Genomic DNA, 13,375 nt, shown 5'->3' on the forward strand with positions numbered 1-13,375 from the left:
AAATTCAATAGCCGACGAGTTAGCTGCTCATGGAAAGACTTAACCCTCAACTATCACTCTTTTTCAGAGGCCTAAATAGACTAAACTGGATAGAAGAGCTTTGTGCTGGTCACAATCTCTTCTTTTGAATCTTTTGTTGTGTTGTGTTTTTTTTTCTTTAGCTCTAAGCTACCTTGCCAAAAAAAAAAATAATAATGAAAGGACTCCTAGATCATGGTTGTATAGCAATTCATGCTCTGATATTTGATGTGTATATATATAGCATATTAAAAAGCTAGAATGGTCTAGTATAACCTAAAACCAAAAGAAGATAAGTCATCAATATTGAGATATTTTTTTTACTTGTACAAAATATATACATTCTCCCCAAGTGAGATAATATAAGTTGGACTATTAATTCTCCGTCCATGCTCATTTTTGAAAAATATGAATAAATCACAGCTTTATTGTCATGCTCATATTCTTGACTAACTACGTTAGTCACTTTTAATATATATATATATATATATGTGTGTGTAAAAGATGAAATTTAACAAAAAGCATTTATGTGGGTATATAAACCAAACTCAAAAATGACATAAAAAAAAAATTCTAAAAAGAAAAATAACAAATGACAACAAAGCACGCAACCAATCCGGTCAAAGAAAACTAAAAAACCGGTGACATATGTCCAAAGGCTCTTGGCGCCCTTTTTTCTTGTTCCTCTCATCACCGGATCAAAGAGAAGCGATGCGCCAACTTAGGGACATCTTGTGATTCAAAACCACCCCTTCTCCTTCTCCTTCCCCTTCTTATATCCCACCTCCTCCTTCTCTTCTCAATCAACATGCTTAATTAGCTAGATTCCCATATTTAATATCATCATCATCATCATCATCATCATCATATATATATATATATGCACACCTCCAATGCCTTCTTCTTCTCTTTCTTCCACTTGATTTTATCATCTACTTAAGATCATATCTTCCTTTTCTTTTATTACTAATCTTTTCATCTTTTATTATATATCATTGAGAATGATGTCGATGTCACGGTTCGGCTGCTTCGTCGGCTTAGCTCTCTTTATTATCTCGGCGGTGCACGCCGAAGATCCTTACCTCTACTTCACATGGAATGTGAGTTATGGGACAATTTCTCCTCTTGGTGTACCCCAACAAGTTATTCTTATCAATGGCGAGTTCCCCGGCCCCAACATTAATTCCACTTCTAATAATAACATTGTTCTTAATCTCTTCAATAATCTGGATGAACCATTTCTCCTCACATGGTAAGCTATTTTTTGTTTAATTTTAGAGTAAATGGTGTAACTAATAAAACTAATTACTTTATAGGAACGGAATCCAGCAGAGGAAGAACTCATGGCAAGATGGAGTACCAGGCACAAACTGCCCAATTTTACCCGGGCATAATTTCACCTACCACTTCCAAGTGAAGGATCAAATAGGTAGTTTCTTCTATTTTCCCTCTATCGGCATGCAGCGAAGTGCTGGTGGTTTCGGTGGTCTTCGTATTAATAGTCGTCTTTTAATTCCTGTTCCATTCGATCCCCCGCCGCCGACTACACTGTCTTGATTGGTGATTGGTACACTAAAAGTCACACTACTCTTGCTCGTTTCCTCGACCGAGGCCGCAGCCTTGGCCGCCCAGCTGGCATTCTCATCAATGGTAAAGCCGGCAAAGACAGCCACGGCAACGATGAAGAACCTCTGTTTTTCATGGAAGCCGGTTTGACATACCGTTATCGTATCTGCAATGTCGGTATCAAAACAACTTTGAACTACCGAGTACAAGGCCATGAGATGAAATTAGTCGAAATGGATGGTTCACACACTCAACAAAACACTTATGAGTCTCTCGACATTCATGCCGGACAATGTGTCTCTGTCTTGATCACCGCCGATCAAGAACCCGGTGACTACTACATGGCGGCGACACCAAGGTTCACCAAGTACACCCTCACTGGCACCGGCATAATCCGATACAACAACTCTAATAAGCCACCATCTCCGGTGATTCCCGATGCTCCTGTCGGCTGGGCCTGGTCATTCAATCAATGGCGATCATTCCACTGGAATCTCACCGCAAGTGCGGCGAGACCAAACCCGCAAGGCTCTTACCATTACGGCAGCATCAATATTACCCGGACAATCAAGTTAGTGAACTCTGTTGGTGTTGTTGATGGTAAAAGGAGATATGCTCTCAATGGAGTCTCACATAAAGACCCTGAGACACCATTGAAGCTCTCCGAATACTTTGGCATTGCCGACAAAGAGTTCACATATGATGTAGTGAACGATGAACCACCACCGGCCGGCTCACCGATCAAAATACAACCAAGTGTTATAAAAGTAACATTTAGAACATACATTGAGATAATCTTGGAGAATCCAGAGAGGAGCATTCAGTCATATCATCTCAGTGGTTTTTCCTTCTTCCCACTCGGGTAAAATTGAACTATATATAAATTTATGCATAGAATGTTAATAATTAATGTAAGCATTAATGTAATTTATTGATGTTTTGATCAGAATGGGGGCCGGGAAGTGGACGCCGGAGTGCCGGAAAAAGTACAACTTGCTGGACACAGTTAGTAGGCATGCAATACAAGTGTATCCGAGATCATGGACGGCGATAGCACTGACGTTCGACAACGCCGGAATATGGAACTTGAGATCAAATTTATGGGAAAGGCAGTATCTTGGGCAGCAATTGTATATTAGTGTGATATCTCCGGCGAGGTCACTGAGAGATGAATACAACCTGCCAGATAATGCAATACTTTGTGGATCAGTGGTGAAACTTCCATTGCCACCACCTTATACAATATGAGGAGTTATTAATGGAGGAGTGTGATCACATGTGGTTTGGTTGTTGGTTATATATATATATATATGTTTGTATTGGTAGTAGGAGGGAAGGCAAAGGAGGGGAAGACAGAGAGGAAGGACAAGGATGAGAAGAGTAGAGAGAAAGAGAGAGGGAGAGAGAGAGATTAACAAGTGGTTGGTTTTTTTATTTTTTTATTTTTCTTTTTTTGGGATTATATTTTATGTGATTTCTTATTTTTATTTGCTAATTGATTGATTTGTTATCATAATGTTTTTAATACATATAAGGTACTCCCAATCTTGTTTTCAAGTTTTGATGGTTCAGGCTTCTCTTTTCAATTTCTTAGGTGTTGTTCTGTTGTGAAGATTGATTTTTTATTTTTATTTTTTTACATAAAATAATGTGAAAAATTCATGGTTATATATTATATAATCTCATAAAACATCACTGCTGCACAAGTTTGGTTTAAAATAAAAACAATTCAGAGCATAATAAAAAATTACGATTCTGTTTGTCATATATATATATATATATATATATTGATTATCAATGAATACAATAATTTTATATATTTGATAAAATGAATATATTATTTATTGCAATCAATATTCTGAGTTAATCCCCAATCTCTCCCACTAGTCTCCACACGAAAAAGAGTTATCATTCAAATGAAAAAGTAATTATTTATATTAACATATAAGTCAAAATATCATAATATTCCCACTATTATCTAAATTTAGTTACTTTAGTGCCTTTACTATAAAGTATGCCTTTAGTCCACTTATTTTCACATCTGAAAAATCACATGGCAATCACTGGCGGGTATTACTCCCATCTTTTAGTGTTTGCTGATGTTGTTTATTTATTATTAGCAAATAAAAAAAATTAAAAAATTAAAATAATAATAAAATGTGTAACTCATCCCTTTGAAATCCCTAACCGCGAGTAACACAGGTTCGATCATGAAAAACTCATAGCAACCTCCACCCTCCCAACTCCAATGACCCTCAACAATTGTGCGCATGGATTCCACCTATGAAGCTAGAGCTCCTACACTACTCTTGCGTGGTCTTTAACAATGTTTCTCCGCCCAGATATGCCTCTGAATTCTGGAATTCTCTTTCTACTGATGAATTGACATCTAGAATCCCTAATTCTCTTTGATTCAAAGAGTTATCTTGTTTTAATTAAAAAAGAAAATATCTTTCAAAAAAAAATGTTATGCTTCCTTATTGTTTTTGAATTTTTTTTTTCTTTTTATACTTTTTAATTTCTGATTTCGTATGATTCTCTTCAACATTTTTTCCATGTTCTTGCCCCGATACAACAGTGAATTTATTAGAGATTAACTCTGAACTTGTAAACCTTTGAACTCAGAGGTTGAACAAAGGGGTTGGAGTCTCTTTCTTCTTAAGAGCATTCCTCCCGTGGTCATTAAAGATTTTGCAAGTCACTTCGTATCTCGAAATTTGGAGGTTTTTAATTAATTAATTAATTAATTTTTCTTTCTTCCGGCATCCTTCCGCCATCCTAAAGACATTTTATTAATTTAATTATTTTTTAATTAACTAATTAACTAATTTATATATATATAGCTTCACTTCATCATGGCTCGAACAAAGCAAACTAGTAGACTTGTTACAACCTTTGGGCCTTAATCTCACTTCGTGATAGGCGCCTGTCTTCCAACCTCTCTTAATGAGAGTGAGATTCAAAGTTTCAGAGCTAAGTATTCCATTCTTTCCTACTAGAGGATTAGTCTCTTGGTGATCCTAGTTGTTATTTTTGTTTCGCCTTTGCCATTCATGAGGTGTTACTTGATATGGGCATTCGCTTTCCTATGCTCTCCTTCATCATGGAATTCTTGAAGCTTAACAAGCTATCTCATGCTCAGCTTCATCCAAATTCCTAGAGGTTTCTTATAAGCTTTCACATTTTCTGCTATATAAGTGGGTTTAGAGCCTTTAGTCGACCTTTTTCATCTCTTTTTTGAGCTTCAACCTTTTAAAGATGAGCCTGGTCATCATGTCCTCCACTGGACTTCTGCTTTTCTTATTGATGATATCCTTCTTATAAAGAATTATGAAGACAAATGGGTTCTTGTTTACCCGTAAAAGGTGCTTGGAAATGTCACTTAGAGAGAAATTTACTCTTGAGATTTATGTCATTGAAAGTTTTTACCATAATATTAGCACACTTATGACCCCTTTGGAGAGCAGCAAATGCAGAGTTTTTAAAGTTACTAATATCATGGTAGGAATGTTCAATAACATAAATCTCAGGAGTAAATGGTGCATAAGGTTTTCTTGAAACCCTTTTCTATTCCGACACCATTGGTAAGGACCTTTTGGGGTAAATAAGAACCCATTTGTCTTTATATTTCTTTATAAGAAGGAGATCATCAATAACGAAAACAAAAGTCTGATGGAGGACATAACGACTAGACTTATCTTTACACGGTTGAAGCTCAAAAAAGAGATGGAAAAGGTCGACTGTAAGCCCACTTATAAAGTAGAAAATGTGAAAGCTTATAAGAAACCTCCAGGAATTTGGATGAAGCTGAGCAGGAGATAGCTTGTTAAGCTTCAAGAATTCCATGATAAAGGAGGGCATAGGAAAGTGAATGCCCATATCAAGCATCACATGAATGGCAAAAGACATATCAAGTCTATTAGTTTGCTTTGTTCGAGCCATGATAAGGTGAAGCGTAAATATATATATATATATATATATATAGATATATATAGATAAATTAATAAATTAATAAATTAATTAATAATTAAATAAATAAAAATCTTTAGGATGGCGGAAGGATGCTGGAAGAAAAAAAAAATTAATTAATTAAAAATACTTCCAAACTTCAGAGATACGAAGTGACTTGCAAAAATCTTTAATGACCACAGGAAGAATACTAAAATACTTTACCTCAAAAATCTTTAACTCCAATGGAGGCCGTGTGATTTCTGAAAGTGGGGTGGAGACTTTCTTATATAGAGGTAGAAAGATAAGAGTTTAACTTTGAGTTGAACTCAACAACAAAAAGATAAATCTTTATCCAATTCAAATATATTAGAGTTTTATCCGGATAGGGATAAATTTAAATTAGTTGTATCTGGATAAATTTAATTATTGTCAGGTTTAAAAGAAGTTTGAAGCAAATAAAAACCTACCTCTATTTTTAAGATTCTAACCCTAATGATAGATTTTTTAGGATTCTAACCCTAAAGATAGGAGTGGAGAGCAAATCCTACAACATCAAAGGGAGACTAGCATTTATTATATCCAGCAATAACATTTCCCATAAATTTGATCTAAGATCTTGTTGTTCAATTTTTTTCTTAGTTGAAATTTTTAAATTCAAGATTTTTTTTATATATTTTCTCTTTTTTTAATTTTCCAATAATAAACACGCCACATCAACGGCATTCAAAGGTGAGAAATAAGAAGATTGAAAAGACATTTTCTGATAGGGGAACTAAAGATGTTAATGAAAGGAATATTTTGATATTTTGGCCATATATAAGTATAGGGTTTGAAATCGGAGTGTACATATACACACATAAATTTTGCTAGCATGTGCAGCAACAAGGCATATTTGAATAAATAGATAATAAAACAGAAGAAAGAGAAAAAGTAAAGAAAAAATATATATGGTATTACGAAAGTTTTTTTTTTAATGACAAGCGCCCTCATTTAAAAGATTGTCAAATATATAAACAAATATAGAGGTGCATTAGTTACAGTGGCTTACAGACTTTCTAGAAAAATCCTTTGTTCTGCAATCTTAGAGGGAATCCATACCAAGGCCTATGAACAATACATAAACAATACTGGACCCAAATATACAGTATATGAACTGTACAAAAATAGTACTACCGAGAGAATGATTCGAACCCTTACCCTCTCTCTTATACTCATATATTCCTGTGTCATACCATTGGATTATCCAATGGTTGATAGGTATTATGAAAGTTTAATATCACCGCTCTACTTACTCAACATTTTTTTTATTTAAGTCATATATAGTCCACAAAACAAGATAAATAATAATTTTCTTTATTCTATATTCCCCATTTATTTACTTCTTGATACACCACTAGCAAATTCACAACAAACAAACAAACAATTATATATATACACACTACAACCTGTTTCTCAGTCTGAAAAAGAAATCAAAGAAAGATTCTATAAAAGATAGTAAAAAAAAATAAGCCAACCAGAAAAGCGAGACGCTCACATCATCAGCATCCTAATTGCTAACAAATCTTGTCCTAATTCCACACTTTTATTAGATTCAATTGTTAAGCCAACTATGGGCACACATAATTTCATTCCATGTGAAGCAGTTGACAACAAAGAATTGGTTTGGTAACAGAAAATTAAAAAGAAAAAAAAAACAACAAATATGAGTAAGGATAACAATCTACAATTAATTGTGTGCAAGAGAATGGAAACACCTACCCAATTTGAGGTGCTGGGCCAAACAATCATCAAACTATATGAAATAATGAATGCATCACCAACTAAAAGCCATCAGAATGACTTCAAACATGATTTGCAGAATCAAGTCTCTTGTTCCTTGTTGTGTGAATCACTCTTGCCACATTAACAATTGCTCTGTACTTTTTCTCTGACAAAAACCAGGATGATGGTTTTCAGTCTTCATTCATGTTGGCTCATGTCTGCCACCTTATTTGGTTGCTTGATCATGTCCAGTACTTGAGTCAGAGTATTGATTTACATCCGCCACAATACCTGGTTGCCCATTGCTCGGAATCCATGTCTGTGAAACCATGTGCAATTATACACTCACATTGCATTCATCCATGAATTGTTCTTTTGTAAGATACTTCCTCCAGAACTTCTTGTAGCTTGGTATACCGAGTTCAAGCCAAGGTTTCATGTTGCCGTTGTAATGCAATACGGGGGCATTCCTTAAAGCATCTGTGCTAACCCCGTAGCTATGACCAAGTCCGGAGAGAACAGTTGAATCATCTAGAGCATATATAAGCTCTTGAAATGCAATCAGCGTTATCGGCAGTGCAGCAGCCTTGGCTGATACTTCATTCCTGTTCTGCACCTGTCACACAGATATAAATCAATGCAACACATTAGAAAATAATAGGGGAAGAAAAGAAACAAATGGTCATTTAGGGGTTTTGGTTAATTTTAACTTTTTAACAAATGGCATGATATAAGCCAGCATGCTCAAACAACAACCTCAAACATTTACAATACATTAGATTGAAGAAAAACAATATTATTTTGGTGAATATTGATTGTCTGTTGAAAGAAAAGGTTCACAGAAACAAGAAGCCAGATCATTAAAGAATTATGAACTACTGACCTTTCGAAGCAGGTGCTCATAGGTGTCGCTCACTTTTTGCTCCCTCCACACATTCAAATCAACAATATTCAGTCCAGACATCCAGGCACAACCATTCCCATTATATGCAGTAGATCCCAAATAAGATTTCAGCTGATCTAATCTCACCCCACAAAACTCCATGGCGCCGTTCACTTTCCCTTCCAAATCAAGTTTCCATAAAAATGACAAGTCCCGTTGAACAACAACATCATCATCCAAAATTAACACCTTGTTAAGATGTTTGAATATTTGAGGAAGAAGAAAGTGTGAACCACCAAATACTGATAAGTACGCGGTTCTGATTTGCACAGGGAGTGGTTGTTCATTAGAACGAATGGAAACACGATATTCCTCAGATGGTGATAATGAAAGAACCATAACCATAAGAGGAGTCAGTTAGAAGTTTATCAAAGTTAAGAACATGAATAGTAGCTTCCTTGTAAGAATTTCTGGCAAACCAGAGTTTCATAGCAAAGTAATTCTGCACATCTGTCAGCAGATGAAAAACCAAATTCCCAGTTTCCTGTGATATGATGCAAAAGAAAAAGCATTAACAACAAGAGAAGACCCACTTGACAACGCTGAAACTTGAAACAGATGTCATACCTCAGAATTCATCACAGTTGAGTTGATAGCAACAGATGCAGCAAGAATGTTTGTGGAAAATATAATATGATGCCTCAACAAGGGATTGTCTAGTTTGTGAGCATATGTCTGCTTGATATCAATGGGGGGAGATCTGAAATATTCAACAGTCAATCTCATCGACAAACAGTGATGACTTTTGGGCATAGTCTGAACACCAAGGTGATACATGAAAGCACTCTGCTTCATATGAAAATGAGTTTCATCCTCAGTTAGGTCAAGTATCTGTCTCAGTTTTTTGTCAACATTATTGCAATCCACAGCAAATGATTTAGCTTTTGCAATAGACAGATCCATCTTCCTCATCTTCTTTTCAACACTAAAATAAATAAATGAGCATGTTAGTACTTCTTTCTGGATATCTCTTTGAGCAAATTGAAGGTTAACAGGAAAATGATTGTTTCTCACTAAAAAGGAGAGTGAAACTGCCACTGGAACAACAAGAAAGACAAAGAAAGTATGCATAGATCAACTTGCATTGTCTGAGTTATACTTACAACAGTGGTAAATCGGCATCAACAATTGCATCACTAAGCATGCGCTCATGTTCTTGAATATTCAGCTTCAGCTCACGGGACAGATTATCTTGACCAGGAAGCTTAGCAATGCTTGGGTAGTATGCTCTGGCCACAAAAACTTGATCTTTAAGTCTCTTCACTAAAGAATCCACCATTACTTCTTTATGCTCCAAGGACCAAAGGCAGTAACTCCCAAACTCAAGCTGACAAGATTTACCATTAGCATCACCACTGAAATTTTTTACAAAGCCATCTCTTTTGGGTTCAGGAGCATTCTGTAACAGAATTACAGTGGATTAGTAGTCCACTACATCCACTCATGTAATATAACCAGAAATATGCATAAATGAAAATAAACAACCAACTTCTACAGAATTACAGTGGATTGGTAATACTAAATATCCGCTTATGTGACGCAACCAGAAATATGTACAAATAAGAAAAAAAAAAAAACAACAAATTTATACAGATCTGAATATCAACCCACATTTAAGAAATTGATGTTGGTAACACAATAAAGTGATTTTTTTTAATGAAGGTGAAATGGAGTTCATTTTCACTCAAAATTAAAGATTAAATATTGCTGAAGAAATTTAAAAAGAAAACGTGAAAATTTAATAGCTAGATTGTGTGACATAAAAATGCGTGCGAAATCTTACCGTTGCATTTGGAGCTGGACGTGGCTTTGGTGAAGCTAATTGTGGTGGGGATAGACCTAGAGACAATGGCAATTAATACCAGTAAAGGTCATTTTCATTTCACAGAATACAAGAGAAGAAGCTTCACTGCTGCTCTAGGAGAGTGAGAAAACAAGATTCAATCATCAAGGGATGCATACCGTCTAAGGGAGGAGGTTTTTCTTCTTGACCACTGTAGGGGTTGAAACTTATATCAGAATGGGAGTTGGCAACATTTCCGTTTGCTTGCAGGTTGAACTGCGTTCTACTATCTACAGGATCCTCATCAATTTTTGTGTAGAAGACCTTATTGCGAGGGTTGATAATGCTTTCAGCACCATCCTGAAAATAAAAAATTTCAAGAAAAAATTTTGAAGGATTTACCTGACTTTTTGGTTCCATCATCAGACAAAATGAGCAAACAAACAAAACAAAACAAGAGTTTCACTTGTGGGGAAATTTAAATGAACACAAGAAAAGTGTTTCAGGAAATTGATAACAACAGTTACCAAAGGAAAACACATTCTAGAAATTATTTAGTTAAATTTAAAATGATAAAAACACTTAAAAATTGCAGATTATTTCAAGTCAGAAGAATATTAAAAAAAAAGAACACAATACCAATAGGCATTATCTACAAGCATAACTCTATGAATCTATTGCTTGAATCACAAAATGAACTTCAAAAAAATCTTGAAATAAGAAACTTGTAACTACAGGGCAAAAGTTTAAAGGCCACAAATTGGATGAATATCATATAAATCCTAGGATAGGGTGTTCAACAAACCAGCTAAAGGCCATCATAAGATATAATATATAACATATCTCATGCAACAGATGAGCCCATATATATAACATCAATGCCTAGTACATCTAATGCAAGTTTTATCAAAACTTTACTGAATTACCAATTTTTTGGGGAAGTCAATCAACATCAACAATGAAGACGGACAAGGAATGTCATGAGGGAATATCAGGTGAGGCTCTAAATCAGGGTCAGATTGAGGGGTTAAATAACACCTTGATTTGTACCATGTCAATTAGTAGCTTTCTACAATAATTATTGAAATTGACCAAAAGAACATCCATTTGTTTATATTCAAACAAGAAAATCCATGCAATTATCTCTAGAAGTCATTGAAGAAGAAGCAGATGTAATGAGTTCCTCCGCACCACTGAGTCAGCATTGTTGACCATAGTGATGCTTTTCCTATCTTGTTTAAAATGCACATTTTTAGCAGGTTTGGCAAGTAAGCATTTACCTACCATTTTCGATAAGCATGATGGTTAAAACACAAGCAGTTCAATCAGTCCCCAGTAAATATGTATCTTTATTTACAAATAGGTTCACGGCAAATCAAAGAAAGAGATCATCTAGAGAAAACAACTGCATATATATATCAACTATTACATAGAGGCTCAGAAAGGATGGCACCTTTGCTAAATCCGGGTCGAGCTTTTTAACAAGATTAGGAACCTTTGAGTGCTCACCCTGTAACAACCAAAGCCTCAATCAATATAATCACATTCATCCAACCTTTTCCAATCAAAATTTCAGAAAACAAAAAAACAACTTTTTTTATAATAAATAAACAACAATTAAATCCAAATCATTCTATAAACCCAAGGGAACACAAAGAAAAGGAATGAAAAGCAAACAACCTGGACCAATTTAAGGCTGCCATCCAAACGATGCCCATGACCCCCAAATTCATATTCCTCCTATCACTCAATCAAAACCATAAAAAAAAAAACATCAATAACTAAACCAATCAATAAAACAGTCACAAATCAACTCATAAATATAAGAAAACCTCACCGGAGGCGGCCGTTCATCGCCCAAATACCCTGCATGAAACCAAACCACGCCATTAAATCAAGAAAATAAGAACCAAGGCACCAAATACAAACACAAGAACCGCAATGCAGGTGGAGGGAGTGGCAGAGATCTAAGGAGGATCTCCAATACCGTAAGGAAAGTGATTGAGAAGTCCAAAGAGGAACGCAAGGGGGAGGAGAAGCGAGAAGACGACAAGGGCAGGAACCAAGAGCGAGGGTCCTCGCCATCTCCGCTTCCACTGCGGCGCCACGCCGGCGTGACCTTTCATGACCTCCTCTCTCTCGTTGTTCCTCTCCCACTTCACCGCTACTCCTCCGCCGCTGCCATTCCCATCTCTCAACCTCGAGCTTGGAACCAAGAACGCCAATGGCGGCCCTCTCTCTCTCTCTCTCTCTCTCTCTCTCTCTGTTTTTCTTGGTGCAATCTTTGAGAGAAAAGGAAGACAGTTGAAGGGCTTCTTTAGGAAAAGTTTCAATCCCTTGATTTCGAAATTTTTAATTATTTGATTTTTATTTTTTTATTTTTGTGGAAAAAACTAAAAAGGTGCAATTGCTATCTTTAATTTCGGGAACTGATTTGTTAAATAATTAAAAATAATAATAATTTGTTCAATTAAATTCAAATTCAATAACTGCTTTGATATTTATAATAATTGATAATATATGGGGATTTTTTTACTGGCTGGTCCCTCTGAAGTGATGGAATTAACTTTTAGGCCTTGTTGTTTCTTCTCATACATGGATTGCAATACTACAAATGATATAAATATATGGCTTTATAAAAAGTGTGCTTAGCGAGAGATGAGAATGATGTTGTTTCAGGAAAGGATTATATTTTTTTATTTAAAAAAATGGGCCTCCAAAAATTTACTAAATTGTGTACCTTACACTAAGTATATGTAATGAAAGCTAAGGACATTGGTCAATAATATATGTTTTATTTTATTTTATTAAAGTACATAAATCAAAAACTTGGTTTTTCTTGTTTAATAAAACTTTAAAACATTATGCTTAAAGTAATTTCATCCTTGTCCATTCAACATATCCCCTCCCAATTATTAAGTTTGTGGAAAAGGGAAAAAAAAAGAATTAAAGATAGTGGAAGGCAGAGTCAAGAAAAGCATTGCTTGATTCCTTTTGTTCTTTCATTTGTTTATCCATATCTCCAATTTTAGTTTTTAACATTTAAACAATGAAATAATTTTTCATAGTGTTTTCTCTTTCTTGTATTATACTGAGCAGAGATTGAGTAAAATAAGAGGAAAGGATTACCAAATAAATAATAAATAAAATAATAATAATAAAGCTCACTTTCCTTTATCCTTTTGTTATGTTTCTTTTTTTGGATTAACAAAAAATAATAATAATAATAATAATAATAATAATAATAAAGCTCGCTTTTCTTTATTCTTTTATTATATTTCTATTTTTATATTTTTCCTCGATAAAGACATATCAGTGGATTCTTACTACTTAAGCATACCGAATCAAATAAA

General features: G+C 34.9%; 2 protein-coding genes across 2 annotated transcripts; one reads left to right on the forward strand and one right to left on the reverse strand.

Annotated features, from left to right (window-relative positions):
- The first annotated feature begins 1,022 nt into the window (after positions 1–1,022).
- On the forward strand, positions 1,023–2,832 carry LOC120265282 (L-ascorbate oxidase homolog). Its single transcript, XM_039273156.1, is given in 4 exon segments — positions 1,023–1,270; positions 1,335–1,543; positions 1,546–2,446; positions 2,532–2,832. Coding segments are annotated over 4 exon segments (1,659 nt in total).
- A 4,291-nt stretch (positions 2,833–7,123) lies between these two features.
- On the reverse strand, positions 7,124–12,319 carry LOC120265518 (probable galacturonosyltransferase 7). The gene is given in 11 exon segments (XM_039273454.1): positions 7,124–7,912; positions 8,180–8,570; positions 8,572–8,723; positions 8,807–9,164; positions 9,343–9,638; positions 10,023–10,078; positions 10,202–10,382; positions 11,476–11,532; positions 11,703–11,762; positions 11,860–11,888; positions 12,010–12,319. Coding segments are annotated over 11 exon segments (1,998 nt in total). The 5' UTR covers positions 12,149–12,319; the 3' UTR covers positions 7,124–7,633.
- Between the last annotated feature and the right edge of the window lie 1,056 nt (positions 12,320–13,375).

Source organism: Dioscorea cayenensis, chromosome 7, assembly GCF_009730915.1.
Source record: "Dioscorea cayenensis subsp. rotundata cultivar TDr96_F1 chromosome 7, TDr96_F1_v2_PseudoChromosome.rev07_lg8_w22 25.fasta, whole genome shotgun sequence".
NCBI lineage: Eukaryota > Viridiplantae > Streptophyta > Magnoliopsida > Dioscoreales > Dioscoreaceae > Dioscorea > Dioscorea cayenensis.